Source organism: Cheilinus undulatus, linkage group 18 (genome assembly GCF_018320785.1).
Source record: "Cheilinus undulatus linkage group 18, ASM1832078v1, whole genome shotgun sequence".
NCBI lineage: Eukaryota > Metazoa > Chordata > Actinopteri > Labriformes > Labridae > Cheilinus > Cheilinus undulatus.
Genome location: NC_054882.1, coordinates 40,694,669 through 40,709,653, shown reverse-complemented (window position 1 = coordinate 40,709,653; position 14,985 = coordinate 40,694,669). Strand labels below are relative to the sequence as shown.

The following is a 14,985-nucleotide window of genomic DNA, read 5'->3' as shown; positions in this document are numbered from 1 at the left end:
CCTCACACTTAGCTCACACAGAGCTAATGAAGAGCTCTCCAAAAGCACTCACAGAATTCTCAGACTTAGATACATATTTTGGTGGGTTTTATTCACCTAATATCTTGTTGATTTTATTGTAATCCACACAATATTTTTTATTTATTATTGTGCACAATGAATTGTTGAAAATGTATGATTGTAGGCTGCAAAGATCTTCTGCTTTTATATTAATTATATGTTCTATAAATCCTTTTAAGTATTGCACTGTATGTAATTCAGTTTTGTCACAGACTACATAAAAGACGTAACACATGTTGTAAAATAAAAAACTAAATTTATTAGTAACTTGAAGGCTATAAAGTGTCTATTTCAACAAAGTATTTACACAAAGTCCTGTTTATTATTTCCCCAGATGTCATTTAAAAATACCACTATCATTGCCTCCAATAACAGACACATTTGTGAATGAAATTATTCATCAGAACAAAAAACAGAATTCTACACTACGACCCTTGCATTGAGAAAATTTGGTTTATATAATGCTGTAAAAAGCATTACATTTTACGTGGATGATCTCCAGAGTTTGTAGAGCTTTTGGGTTCTGTTCCCTCCTCTTGGTTTTTAGCTTTGAACTGTCCTCAAATGACAGGTCATCATCAAACAATAGGACATCATTAAATATCATCCAAAGTACGTTCCCTAAAAATTCTGATAGGTGATCAACAAATGTATCAATGTGAAATGGCTGGTTAGGTTCCGATTCAACATGAAGTCCAAAGTGATGCATCTCACTTGTTTGTCCATAGCACTGGGATGTATGGTTGGCGTTATGTAGGTCTCACAAATTTGTGATCAGACAGTATTCCAGATCAGTACAGTCATCAGCCTTCAGATACGCTTCCAGAACTGGTCACTTGAAGTCATTTGGCCTCAAGTCTAATGATTCTAGAGAAAAACAAAAGAGGTGGAATATATTGTACCAATTTATTATCGCTTGGCAATGAGTCATGCTGGAGTAAATCGAGGTGGTTGCTTTATATTTTTGCACATTCATTATGTTGCCTCCGTTCTCCTCTCTTTGTGTGTCCCGATGAAATCAGGGTATAACAGTAAAAAGTTACTATATTTGACACTAACTTTCCAATTTATAAGTCATACCAGGTCAAATCCTGTTATAAATCCCCCTTTCATGAGGTTATACTGTGAATGTTTTATTGGATCTGTTAAAGAGAGGTGCTGATTTACTTAAACAGAAATTTTGGATGCTGTAATTTGTGATGTTATTAAACTGTACAAGGTTATACTCAGACATGTTCTTAATATTTTGTGAATCCTACATATAAATGTGATCTTAGCACACTGTCCTTTCAAATTTAATTGATTTTTTTATATGTATAAAACCATTAAAGAATGTTGTCAAAAGCAATGGAGCTGATGAAATGTAGCTGAGAGAAGAAAAAAAACAGATGGCCAGTTTTAAATAAAATACCAAAAGTCCAATTTAAGTAAAAGTAAAGGTGTTAAAATAAGAATTTGGTAACAGTTAAAGTTACCCATATGAATAGTACTTGAGTAGAAGTCTTAAAGTATGTGTAGTGTATTGTAGTGTAGTGTAGTTTAGTATATTGTACTGCAGTGGACTAATCAATAAAATGTGTCTCCAAAATGTAGTGGAGTGGAAATATCATTAAGTATTAGTAAAGTGACAATATATAAAAATTATAAAATGCAAATTTCCTCACCTTTCTTCTGTGTCTTTCGCAAGTACTTTGTTGGCTCTTCACTTTTCTTCTCCAGTGTGAGTCGCACTATCGTACCATTTTCAAACATATTTAAAATATGCCTGTAAAAAAGCAAAAGTGGAAATAAGCATTTCATAAACTAAACATAAATTCATAATACCGTATGTCTATCTATTTTTAAAACACAAATGATCACAAAAATGCATGCATACACAGTTTACAGGTTATTTACACAAATATGAGAGAAGCAATGCTGACTAGCTGGAACAAGACTAAAATCTGTTTAATAAGATATTTTTTTTCTGTACATACAATGTAATTCTGCATAAAAAATAGAATGAAATTAAACCTGACAGAAACTTTACTTGCACAAATTATTTCTTTCTTATCTTTGAAATTACGAAAAAGGTATGTTATGGTAGCAATTTTATTTTCAATTGTATCAAAATAAAGCAACACACATTTAATTAAGGAAGACCTGAAGACATGTGGGCAATCAACCAGCTACACAGCTGTTTAAAATTTACCAGGTATATAAATAAAACTGGGCTACATGTATGAATCAGTTGTAATGATTTAAAAAGCCAGACTTTTGAAATGATATGGCCATTACAATAAAGAATTTGAAGTATTTCCTTCCTCCTTTAATTAATATTTAATTTTATTTACAATTTTTTCACGTTTTGAGTGCCTGATTTTTGCCTTTTAAAATAAATACTGTATGCAGTGTTTGTCAACTTCTATAGCTGGATCTTTTGCATTTTATCGTTTTCAGATAAAGATATTTCCCTCAGCATTACGATATGAAACTATCACGCAGTAGTTAATGATTTGGTGCCTTACTCAGCTCTGATCAAAGTTTATCATAGTAAACAGGGGACGTTGTTTAGCAAGTTACCATTAACTATAGCTAGCGAGGCAGAGGGCAACCTGACTCAAATTAGGGATAAGTAGAGTCTTTTCCATGTATATAATGATGTTACATTACATGTTTATATGTTTTTTAAAGAGTTGATGCCCTGAAGTCGCTTCAGTTACTCCTTACCTCCTATCATCAGCGTCTCTGTGTACTTGAGTGTCGACAACTTCTGGATGAATTCAACTGCAGGGCAGGGTTGCCAGGTCTGTGTGACAAAACAAGTCCAATGGCCAATAAAAACTAGCCCAAAACCAGCCCAGTGACCGATAAAATTAGCCCAAAAACAAGCCCAATGCTGAAATTCAAAATAATACAGCTAAACCTCTGCCATACTGCATATATTGCTTGAGTGCCTGCAGACATTCTGCTTTTCTGCGGGTGGTGTGTATGTCTGTGCCATGTTTCATGTTTTCCTGCCTCTTTGAAGGTTGTTTTAATTGTACTTGAGTGTAAATAGAGTAGTTTCTCTGCTACAGATATTAAATACTCATACACTAGACACAGGGGTGCAACTACCTACTTTCTGAGGGGTATGCAATACATCACAGCTCCCCACTGGCTTAGAGCTATGAGAAGCTTTTCAAAGAGCTGATGATTTATGGATGTCTGGGTATTTATATTTCAGATTTGGACATTTACTGTAGTTCTGTGACTCTGTTAACTTAAAGGAATGCTTTTTATTTTTTTCTCTAATTTTTGATACTTTTAGCTAAAGGGGGAGGGTCCCCATGTTTTGTCTTTGCCCTGGACCTCCAAATGGCGTAAACCGGCCCTGCCTCACACTTGCAGCTCCCCCTCACAAATCGTTCTGTCCTGCCAGTTTGTTGCTTTTATTTGTCTGTTTCTGCCCTTTTGACAGTGTTTATCATTGGTACTTTTAAGATCAAATAAAACACCCACGTTTGGACAAGTTTTACTCAATTTTACATTATTCTAAGATGTGATCCTTGTGTGTTTGGCTCGGTGATGATGATGCGCGTCACAAAAGTCATCATCAAACACCAGTATGGGAGTGCATCGGCAGGAATTGACTGTAGAAATGTGTTAAAACGAGGACATTAGAAGCTTCAACACAAGACAGCACACCTTTATGAAGGTATTATGGACTTACTGAAGAGACGCGCCGTCAGCGGACGTCCTCTGCGCTCTTTTACGCACATTCCTCCGTCCTGGGCGCAGCCGACGGTAATAATAACCAAGTTTTCATTTGAATTTGGCAGTTAAAGTCTGTCTTCTTTGTGTAGACTTACATTTATTGTTATGTCTTGTTGCAGTCTTTAGGCTACTGCTGACAGTTTTCACCTTTATAGAGGATTTCGGGAGAATTTTGTTTTTGTAAAGTAAGCCTTATAAGAGCCACGATTCAAATGAAAGCACCCGAGTGCTCGAGGGAAGGCGCACTGGGGAGCCTATAGTGTGCGTGTGGGGGACGAGAGGAGGGGAGGTGAGGGAGCGGAGGGGCGCCTAATCAGAGACTTACCTCTGTTATTGATCATATCGTTTACACATGCACAAACAGCTGTTAAATACAGAAAATGCTGACTCGAAATAATTTTCGAGTAAGTGGCGCAGAAAGTGGGTATGCACTTTCTGCATACCCACTTTCTGCGCCACTGACAAAACATAAAAAATAGGTCTGCTCAACCCGCGGACAACAAAATCTACCCGCGGCAGTACGTAAAAAGTAGCCCAATTCCGCGGTAAAACCGCGGACCTGGCAACCCTGCTGCAGGGAGCGGAGAGGGAGGTTGGACCGAACCACTTTCTAGCACTGGAGGGGGGACAGGGACGGTCTTTAAAATCTTTAACCACATTAATTTGCGTATGCAACTCAAAGAAGGGCATTCAAGGCATACCAGGTAATACATGATTACATGTTTTCAATGAAATGAGGATTTTTTTGGGGGGTGGGGGCAATTCAGTGATTGTCTAGGATTGAGGGGGTCCAAAACACCCCCTACATTTGCTTTTCACCTATGCATACGTAAAATCATTCAACTGATGAAAACGTCCCAGTGGCAGATACTTTTTCTTAAAATGCAACATAAATAACTTTAGATTGAGCTATTAACAAAGTAATAGTAGAAGAAGTGTTGCTTTATCCACTTACCACTCACAGAAGTTGCATTTGGCCCAAATCTTGAACTGTGAACCCAGCCGCAACGTCGTCAATTCATTGGAAGAGAGCGCCATCACTCACTTACACTGCATCGTGATTGGTTAATCCAAAACGGGGCTGGTTTAACGTTCGTAGTGTAGTGGAGTAACGGAATGGAGCGCGAAACCGTCTCAGGACGAAAAAGAAGGTAAGCCACATCTTTGTCAATCGAAATTTTGATAAAAGTAAGTACATTTTAGAGTATCTTGTTCGAGTGTGTCGGTCCTGATACTTCCTAAAGAAACTGGTCGGCATATGTGGTAAAAAGTAAAGCTAGCTTTTGAGACTGTTAGCCAGAACCTCATGTAGTTTGGAACTTGTGTAGGTTAGCTAACGGTTAACTTACTGCAGTAACATTTAATAATGGGAGAATCACCCGTATGCCCAATTTATGTAAATAACATACAGTTTGAGGGGAAAAAATCATTTTCTTTTTTATTTAGTAAGACTATGTTTTTTTATATGTGTGTACACATATATACAGTATATATATATATATATATATATATATATATATATATATATATATATATATTTAAATACTCAGTCACAGTCTGGATTTTTATCTGATGTTCCTTTAAGATCCCTCTGTGTTACTGTTGTTTGTCTGGTGGATTTTAGATTATGTTTTTCAGGTCCTGAGTGGTCCGATATGGTAAAATTAACATGATCTACTTATCCAAATATATCAACATGTGTTGTACTCTGTTCCCAAATACAAGACATAATGACAGGATGAATTAAGTAACCTTTGTTACCTTTGTTTACCTTTTATTAAGTAAGTAAGTACACCTTTTTAAGTTGGCTAATTAAAGTGTGATGCACTTGTATGTATTTAACAGAATGGATGGCCCAGCACCAAATACTAAAAAGGAGCTGCCCAAAAGAGCAAGAAAACCCAACGAAGAAGATACGTTTTTATGAACCAGCCCCTGACTCACCTAGAGATGACCAAGATGGTAACTGAGCTATTGTTTTACTACATGGCTTAGCTGTCTTTAAAGTGACTGTTATTTTGAATTTACATCTGTTTGACAATCTCTAGTATCTATAACTGTTATCAATTAACTATTATCAATTAATCTGCAGCTTCAGGCACAAACACTGACAGAGAAGTAAGAGTAATCCTCCAGTCCAATTGAAACTGTGTGTATTTTAGTGGAAGAATTTTGCAGCACGGTTGGTCAAATTATCACTACATTTGGGGCTGGGAGATTGATTTGGAAATGTTATTATTGTTACTTTTTTAAATCTCTCATTTGAAAAAATAGATACTGTTTTGCCGGGAAGGGCATGAAATTGCAAATAGGTATGAAGTTGATACTGCAGAAATTGTGTTGCCACTTGTTTGCTGATTTTAGGATTTAACTGTTTAAAATGTATTGACAATTTACTGAACATTTTCAGCAGCTTGACCTTAACTAAAGGTAATTTGAGAGAGGACAGGCCAGGTGACAAAAACAGAAGAATATCAAGAACAAAAGTTTGCTAAATACAATCTTTTCATTCAACAGCATTGTAAAAAGCTAAAAATTGATATAAAATGAATTATCTCACGTTAAAAAAAACTCCCAACAGCACATCTGGACACAGATCATACAATTATTGCAACTCAAAGTGCTGTACAACAAAGAATTACAGCATCAGGTGTGTCATAGAAAATGTGTAAAAAATTAAAATGCATAATCATGAAATAAAATAAAAAACAAAGTGAAAAGATAGAATACGGAGTGCATAAATCAAATAATGAATACTATTTAAAAGAGTCACGTGAGTGCAGAAGTGTCAGGAAAATGCACAATTAGGCTACTAAATTTAATGCTATTTATAGGCATAAGTAAAGAGAAAGTTTGTGCTAAGGTCTAAGAGGATTAGAATTGAGACCAATAGGATATAGTAGCATGTTTCTTGCATCACTTATTCCATCTTCTTTTCGATGATTTTTTTTAACGCAGAGGAGTGCCAAATGCTGTAGTATTTGGGAAACACGGAAAGGTGCCAGATGGAAAGACAGTCCTGGATCAGTCCAAAGTCAATGGAATTCTAAGTAAGTACACTGATCATTTAGTAGTTAAAAAAAGAAATGTTATGGAAAATTGTTGGAAATTAATTGGTAAAAACATGTGGGAACCCAATATAGAGAGCCAAAGGTGTATCCCTTGGGACCTTATTTTGGAAAAATATATGTGGCAGTGAACAGCAAGAGATAACTAATCATTTGATCATGTTTGAATTGTGTCATGATTTACACATATGATGCTGGCCAATTTAAAATACAACATTACAACTCATAAAGTCACAGATGTTGAAAAACTGTATGAGACTGTGAAAATATGTAATTAGAAAGACAACACACCCAAGAGTTGCACAGGTGACGTCATGCTAACTAGAGCTGTTGAATCCAGTGTTAACATGATGCCTGTGTGTTTTGTGCTGGGACGTAGGTACACATATATTGGCTACATTGGCTCTTGCTTGTTCTTTGGCTATCTGGCTGAAAAGGAACATGAGTCACTGGATAAAGCACATCAGGCAAGATACATTTGTGCGTCTAACAGCTAACCTCATGCTAATGATGTATAGTATGTTGTACAAGATGAGAGTATTAGTTTATTGTCCGGGTTGATACAAAACTACTAAATTCTTAACTATTTTCATGCTTGTTTTTTTAATAACAGCAAGGTAACATTTTGTAGTGATATACATTAAAAATGTTTAATTCATTCACAGTTCATGGGATTAGAAATTAAGTTGTCTTTTGTTATTTACTGTTGTACATATTAGGGGTGTCATGATTTTCCAAATCCTTGATTTGATTGGATTTTCAATTTTAGGGTCACAATTAATTAGATTCTTGATCTTTATTCTCTTTAGCACAGATGGCAATACCACTTTTAGACTGTCTAATCTAGATTAATTGCTTTTATGCAATGATAACTCATTTAATTTTGGATTCTTCATTTAAAAGATGGTTTACATGGTGTCATGATTGATATAATCTCCATTATTTGTTAACAATGTGCCACACTATAGCCTTATTGTCAAATTGAGATAACTTATTAACAACACAATTTGAAAAATAAACTATTTTCTTGTTGGCAACGTTAATTTTGTTGGCACAATTCATTTGGAAGGCAATAAATCAGGGTTCATTTTGACAGTTTTTTTTAATTAAGTCTCAGTCTTAGTCTTTAGATTAAATGCTGTTTAGTTTAAGTCACTTTTTAAACATTTATAACATTTTATACTTTAAGTCTAGTTTTAGTCCATAAAGATTTTAGTCTTGACCTTTAATCCAAGCAATTTATTTTCTTGCCTGAATCTGGAACCAAACCATGGTAGTGTGTTCTCTGCACTCTGCCAAACCTGCTTTCTACAGCTGAGAGGCAGAAGAAATACAGATGCATTGTTTTTTGACAGATTTACCCACAGTGGAGAAATATTGTGGATTTTGATTGACTGAAAAAAACTTAATTACATTTTACTCTAGTTTTAGTCATCTTAATGAAAACTAAACTTACTTTGAGTCAGTTTTTGTCATCAAAGATCTATTTTTGTTAGTCTTCGTCTAGTCTTTCTCGTGTAATAAAAGCTGTCCACGTTCATTTTTAGTCATAGTTTTAGTCGACACAATTAACACTGCAATATGTTGATTTCAGAAAAGCAGGAGGAAGTTTGGTTCATGTGTTCCTATATCAGCAGTTGCCATGGTGTCTTAATTGGCACTTTCAGGTTAGAGGAGGTAATGTTCACTTGCAGTACAGTGGCCACAACCACTGTGTTTTTTGTCCCTCTTGGCCTGCCTGCTTTACATGACACTGGGGGCAAGGCTAAATCCTCGATTCTTCTTTTAATTTTGAAGGTCGAGATCATGATGTCATTCCTATTTATATCCGATTTAAATTGAGATAGAAAAATACATATTTTATTTCCAGAAATAAGGTCCCATAGGGTCCATTAGAAGGGGTTGACTTTGGCTTTCTATATGGAACTCTGAGAATGGTTGACTGCAACTTTCTTATCACCAGGTTGTCTAACACAAACGTTTGGGGTTGTGACACAAGACTGTGCTAGAGTTCTATACTGGGCCTTTAAGAAGCTTGTATCAGACATGTATTCCCCTCAAATGCCCTTAATCAATTGTAATTGATAACCAATAAACTAATAGTTGCAAATCTAAAAAGAATCAGTTTTAACATCAACCTGTGTTAACCAAGTGTTTTTGTTTTTCAATAAAGCTTCATCTACTTCATGCACTGATTAACATGCATTTAACCATCAACTTTTTCAATCTAAAGAAATGCAGCATTATTTTCAAAAATGAAGTTGTTGTAATTCTAGTTTTTATTTCTAGTTTGTTTTTTCCCTTTGTCTTCTGCCCTTTCTCCTCACATTAATCACCACATATAGCTAAATTTGTCCGTACTTTCTAAAGTATTGGGACCCCATATATCATGTAGCTACATTTAATGTTACTCAGTTGGGATTGAACTGTTTGTCAAAGTCGATTTACTACTGTTGTTAGTGCACTTTAATAAAGACTTACTAGTACCAACATTGCTGTGTGTGAGCGTTCATATATCTATTCTTCTATATGTGTGTGTGTGTGTTGGGGGGTGACTCAAGTATGACTCACTCTAACCTCTAATTATTCTGTCTCACCTATTTCTCCTAGTGAATTTTAGGAGAAATAGGTGAGACTCACTAATTGCTCCATAGTAGCTCCAGTAATGCTCATTTCTTTTCCAAATGAGAAACAAAAGAGCCAATAAAAACACTGAACTGAGATTAGCAAGGGATCTCTCTTAAGTCTCAAGAATGACTCCCTCTAATTATTGTGTCTCACCTATTTCTCCTAGTGAATTTTAGGAGAAATAGCTGAGAAACATTTCAGACACAATAGAAACCAAAATGAGGCTGAGATGAGAATCACAGTTTTGTCTCACAAGCAATAGAAGAGCAAGCTTTGAGCAGTAGATTTTTCCTCTGGGTTGGTTCGGTTCCATTTTGCCCTTTTTATGTCTTCACCAGCTCACCAATAGGAGTTTGCTTAATGCAAACAGGGTGGGAGTCAAAGCTTGGACCCCTGCTGGCCAAAGCAGTTACCTGCCTTGCCTTGATAAGCAGCAGCTCTGTGTGAGGCTCCTTTGGTTTGGGTCACTTTTTCACATTACAGGGTGTCCTTTACATACAGAATAGGCATACTTATAAAACATGGAATAAATAACACCGATGCCCCATCTATGTCCTAAGAGGCAGTAGTAATAAGAAAAGATCAGCTTAATTGTTTAATTACTCATGGATGAACGTCTGAAGTACATGTACTTGTAGAAAAACATAGAAAGAGTTGTGTGTGATCCCTGCGGAGATCAGAGTTTGCCCACACACTGCGGGGTCATGACCTCTGATAATCACTGACATGGATTAACGGCTGACCCTCAGCATGGACAATAATCTGCCTGTCATCTCAGTCTACAGCATTTTCATGAAATCCCTATGAGGTCTGTGTTTTCATGAAATCTTCCTCTTTTAGGTCTGCAGCATTTATATGAAATCTGGCCTTTTAGGTCTGCAATCTCTATGTGGAATACATGAAATATTTCTCTTTGGAGACTGCAGCATTTGTATGACATCCTTTGTCTCTCAGGTTTGCAGCTGAACATTAAAGAGCAGGACGAACACACAGAGGATTCAGGTCAGTGGTTTCACAATCTGTACATGTGACAGACAATTCCTCAGATTTCTTTTTCCTTTTGCAAAAATCCAAACAGAAAACAATTTAAAGGTATGAATACACATAAGCCAACATACATGCATATTGAATGTGAGTCCCTCAGGGTCAATATTAGGCCACAAATGGTTGATTATATACAAACATTATGTTAGATGGCTTAAAATATATTGAGATTTATTTTCAGATAATTCTGATTCATTTTGTTCTGAACTTGCAGCTTAAGAGTTTTACAACAAAATGCAACCAAATATGCCCACTTGGCTTGGCCCCATCCTTCCTAGAACAGAATAAGCAGCATAAACAGATGAATAGTGCAGATATAGGCTACTACATGTGTGTGTGTTTATAGTGATGTGTGAGCAGGCTCTGGTCCACGTCCCCTCGGCGTCCTGCCCTAGTCGGGGTCACCTCACCGCCCTGCACCGAACAGCCACAGTGGGAAACAGCGACACAATGGCTGCCCTGATTCATGGAGGCTGTGCTGTGGACCTACAGGACAGAGTGAGTATTTACACAGTGTTTAGCTAGAAGTGCAGCACACCTGCACTTCAGAAATGATGCTACTGGTTTGTGATGAGAATCCTGGGGTCATTTTGTGTCTTAGGACGGAAACACGGCGCTACATGAGGTCTCGTGGCATGGCTTCACCCACTGTGTCAAACTGCTGACCAAGGCAGGAGCTGACGTCCACATCAGGAACAAGGAAGGAGGAATAAATCCTTAATATACTAACACAACTACAACAATATTACATTTAAAAATGCAGAATTAAGACATCTATAGGGTTCCTGGGCAAAAATGCTTTAAATTTCATTCATAAAGCACATCCACACACTTTAAAGCTTTTAGCTTTAAATTCAGTTATTGGTATCAGCAGATATGAACACTTCTACAGCTGATATAGATCAGCTGTACATATCTGCAGGATGTATGACTGCACCATTGTTGAGTTTCCAGAAGAATAGTGCATTAAACCGTCAGTATCTGTGTCCTTAAGATTGACGTTGGAAACAGTATGTCAGAGGTCAGCAGAAAAAAAAACCTATATTCTGCATTGCAAATATGAATGCTCCATGAACACAACACCAAGCAGCATTTAGCAGAGTAACAACAGTGATGAAAAGCTTCCTTTAACAGGCAGAAACCTAGAGCTGAAACAGATAGTTTCAGGTTTTCACCTAGTGGTTTATGTGAACATTATGAAACGTGTCTGTTATATGATCCACTTTGTTATAAAGGCTAAAGCAGGTCTTCCTCAATTTTCAGCTGGAGAAGTTTGTTCTCTCGCTGGACCCAAATTCCAAAAATACATCATGTATAGTCATAATGTCAACATCTTAAAAGTGAAATGAATAGATAAATAACTTTACTATGACTTTTATGCTATTCTGTTTTCTTTTGGACCTCTATGACTCATTTTAATCTTTTAACAGCAGGATTTTAATTTTGTAGTAATGTGGAACCTAACCCTAATGTTTTTTAATGTATATTATCAATGGTCACATATTTTGCCCTTTTAAGACAAGTTTATATTGTTCTCAGAGGTCCCCAAAACATGCCTGGGAAGTTTGTTGCTGAATAAACATTCCAACATTGGGTTGTTGCATGTCTAAAAACTCTTCTGTTTCAGCCCTGCTCAGAACGAGCTGTTTCTGTGTCTGTGGCTTTAAATGTTAATGAGCTGTCTGACCCTGCCCCTGACTCCACCCCTAACAGGGGGGTGCGCACAACGCCACACCAGGCCGGGTTGTGTGTGTTTACCCACGACAGGGTACCACACCCTTAGCTCTGCCTCCCCCACCCTATTGCGAAGCTTGCTCTCTCTTTCTCCCTAATCTGTCTCATTTTCCCCTCATTTTTACTCTAAGTTATGTGTAATGTTTGTACCATAATTGTTGCACTGTAATCATGAATGGTGTTAAGGACAGTAGCATCGGCATTGTCACTACCTGGAGCTTGCATGTACGGAGCCTTAGTCTGTTGAAGGTGGCATGCTGTTGAGGCTGTGTGGGCCAAGTGGTAAGATAGGTAAGATGATGTCTCCGTGTTGGTATGGTGGGTGGTGGGAGCCGGCATGGAGGGGGGTGGCTCTGGGACGCTGGAAATCACTGTTCAGCCCTCTGGAGGTGTTGTGGGACTAACTGGACGAAACACTGACAAAGGAGGGTTCCCACTTGACAACCCCTGTGAAGTGTGAGTTTCTTACTACCCATCTGTCTGCATGGTTGACTTGTGGAGGCAGATAGTAATGGATTAGGGATTTCTTCACTGAGCGCTGATCCTCTTCATAGGCTCAAGTATCTTGTGTTTCATTCAAATTGTTGTTTTAACTTATTGTGTATTATCCATCTCTTGAATATGTATCATTTATTATGACGTATGCTGCTGACCTCTTGGCCAGGTCACCCTTGTGAAAGAGATCTCGGTCTCAGTGGGTTTTATCTGGTTTATACTTTGTCATCTTGGACAGTGCTACTGTAGGTGTCACTCAGACTCAGGTACAGCTCTTTCCTTAGTGTGCAGCCAAAGCAGAAGGCGTGTTCAGGCGTCACTGGTCACATGATCCTGGCAGTTTAGAGGAGGATCAGGAGAGCCACATCCATTTCCTGAGAAGGGCGGAGTCAGGGGCGGTGTCAGACAGCTCAGTAACATTTAAAGCCACAGAAACAGCTTGTTCTGAGCAGGGCTGAAACAGAGGGGTTGCAAAAATCAAATACTGGAGGGTTTTTTTCACCAACAAACTTCACAGGCATGTTTTGGGGACCTCTGAGACCAATATAAACTTGTCCTAAATGATAAAATATGTGATCTTTAATGTGCAGCAGATAGACTGTTGATCCAGAGCCTGGGATATATTTCACACTCATCTGGGAAGCCTCCTATCAAAACTTTTGGAAAGGGCAGGACTTTTCAAAACATTCTCAGAACATTATTGGATAAAGGTTCTGTCTGTCATATGCATTATCGGCCAATCAGAGGGACAAGACAAAATGATGCACAGCTCCATTAGTAACCTGAGTTTGACAGAAAGGCCCAGCTTTAGTTTATGAAGAGTAGAACTCTATGAATAAAGTATGCAGCTACTCATGCTACTTAACTAACATTTAACAGCCATTCCACATAAACCCTGCAGTAACATTCTGATTTTGTTTCAGGCAGGAAACACGGCTCTCCACCTGGCGTGTCAGAACGCACACGCTCAGACTGCTCGTCTCCTGCTGCTGGAAGGAGCCAAACCAGACACCAAGAACAAGGTGAGTCCTGAAATTTCCCACAATGCATCAGTAAAGTAGACTTTCTGACATTACAGTTGTGGTATTCCGAGTAGTTTCACTAACACAGATGATGATTTTTCTTTTTCCTTATGTGATTAAATGTGTTTTTGTCGCAGGCCGGAGATACGTGTTTACATGTTGCTGCTCGCTACAACAACCTGACTCTGGTGAAGATCCTGCTCAGTTGTCTGTGCTCCGTGAACGAGAGGAACCAGGTACTGTAGATCAGCGAGAGACATCCTAAAGTCTACATGGAAATAGGCAAGAAGAGAACTTACAACTTAATCCTATAGATGAGTCTGTTTCCACAGTCTGCATGGCAAAGTTATATGGAAAACTAGAGGCAAGATGCACAAGAATTGTGATAGATAGATAGATAGATAGATAGATAGATAGATAGATAGATAGATAGATAGATAGATAGTTTATTGTCATTGCATAGTAAAAACAACAAAATCTTGTTTGCCAGTCTCCTCTGTCTCCTCAAGCGGTGGTTAGAAATACGCAGCCCCACGTTGTCCATCCCATTGGCGAGGGAACAGACACCCATAAGAAAGATGCTCGGTGTGATGTTATGTGTTAGTAACGCTAGAACTCCAGTTCCCAGAATGCTCAGTAGAGCTATGCATGCGCAGGGATACATAGTTACACTAGGTTGACGGAAATGTCCTGATATGCAGCAGCACGTAATAAAGTGTGCCTTTTTGGAAACACATCTCATTCATGTATTGAATGAAGATACAACACTTGGTACGGCAGGTTTGTGTGGATGATGCTGAACAGACAGTGTCCAGGGTTGGAGGGGTCCATCAGGATCCTGGAGGCCCGCTTGTAGAGACAACTCTGGTAGATGTCTTTAAGGGGAGGAAGGGGAGAGCCAACAACCCCCTCTAGTCTTACAAGAGTCGTGTGCCCAGTCCACTCTGTATGTGGTGCTGCCTACCATCTCCTCGGCCAGGTCCGGAATGTTTTTGTGCAGCCAGATCTCTGTTATTATCAAGACACAGTCGTCCAAGCAGCCTTATGTCATCCATCTTGTTGGCGAGGGAGAGGGCATTTACGAGAAAGACGTTTGATACAGCAGGTTTGTGTGCAGCCTTCTTGCACAACGTCGTCTCTGCCTCCCGGCTGTAGGTGCTGTGTTGCCTCCATGTCCTCCTCCTTTCAGTCTCAGA

The 14,985-nt window shown here is 38.2% G+C and overlaps 1 protein-coding gene and 3 long non-coding RNA genes across 4 annotated transcripts in view; 3 read left to right on the top strand and 1 right to left on the bottom strand.

Moving 5' to 3' along the window:
- Window positions 1-305: 305 nt before the first annotated feature.
- Window positions 306-2,805, bottom strand: LOC121526743. Its single transcript, XR_005993337.1, has 3 exons — window positions 2,770-2,805; window positions 1,725-1,825; window positions 306-927 (listed from the first exon to the last, which is right to left on the bottom strand). It is a non-coding gene; the product is annotated as an uncharacterized LOC121526743 (long non-coding RNA).
- A 2,077-nt stretch (window positions 2,806-4,882) lies between these two features.
- On the top strand, window positions 4,883-6,919 carry LOC121526539. The gene is made up of 3 exons (XR_005993321.1): window positions 4,883-4,949; window positions 5,644-5,760; window positions 6,757-6,919. It is a non-coding gene; the product is annotated as an uncharacterized LOC121526539 (long non-coding RNA).
- A 3,538-nt stretch (window positions 6,920-10,457) lies between these two features.
- LOC121526540 lies at window positions 10,458-11,244 on the top strand. Its single transcript, XR_005993322.1, has 3 exons — window positions 10,458-10,496; window positions 10,885-11,036; window positions 11,140-11,244. It is a non-coding gene; the product is annotated as an uncharacterized LOC121526540 (long non-coding RNA).
- A 1,199-nt stretch (window positions 11,245-12,443) lies between these two features.
- ankrd6a (ankyrin repeat domain 6a) overlaps window positions 12,444-14,985 on the top strand; it is a 32,500-nt gene continuing 29,958 nt past the window's right edge. The window contains exons 1-3 of the mRNA XM_041812240.1: window positions 12,444-12,497; window positions 13,691-13,789; window positions 13,927-14,025. Coding sequence (XP_041668174.1) covers window positions 12,444-12,497; window positions 13,691-13,789; window positions 13,927-14,025 — 252 coding nt within the window. The remainder of the gene's footprint in view (window positions 12,498-13,690; window positions 13,790-13,926; window positions 14,026-14,985) is intronic.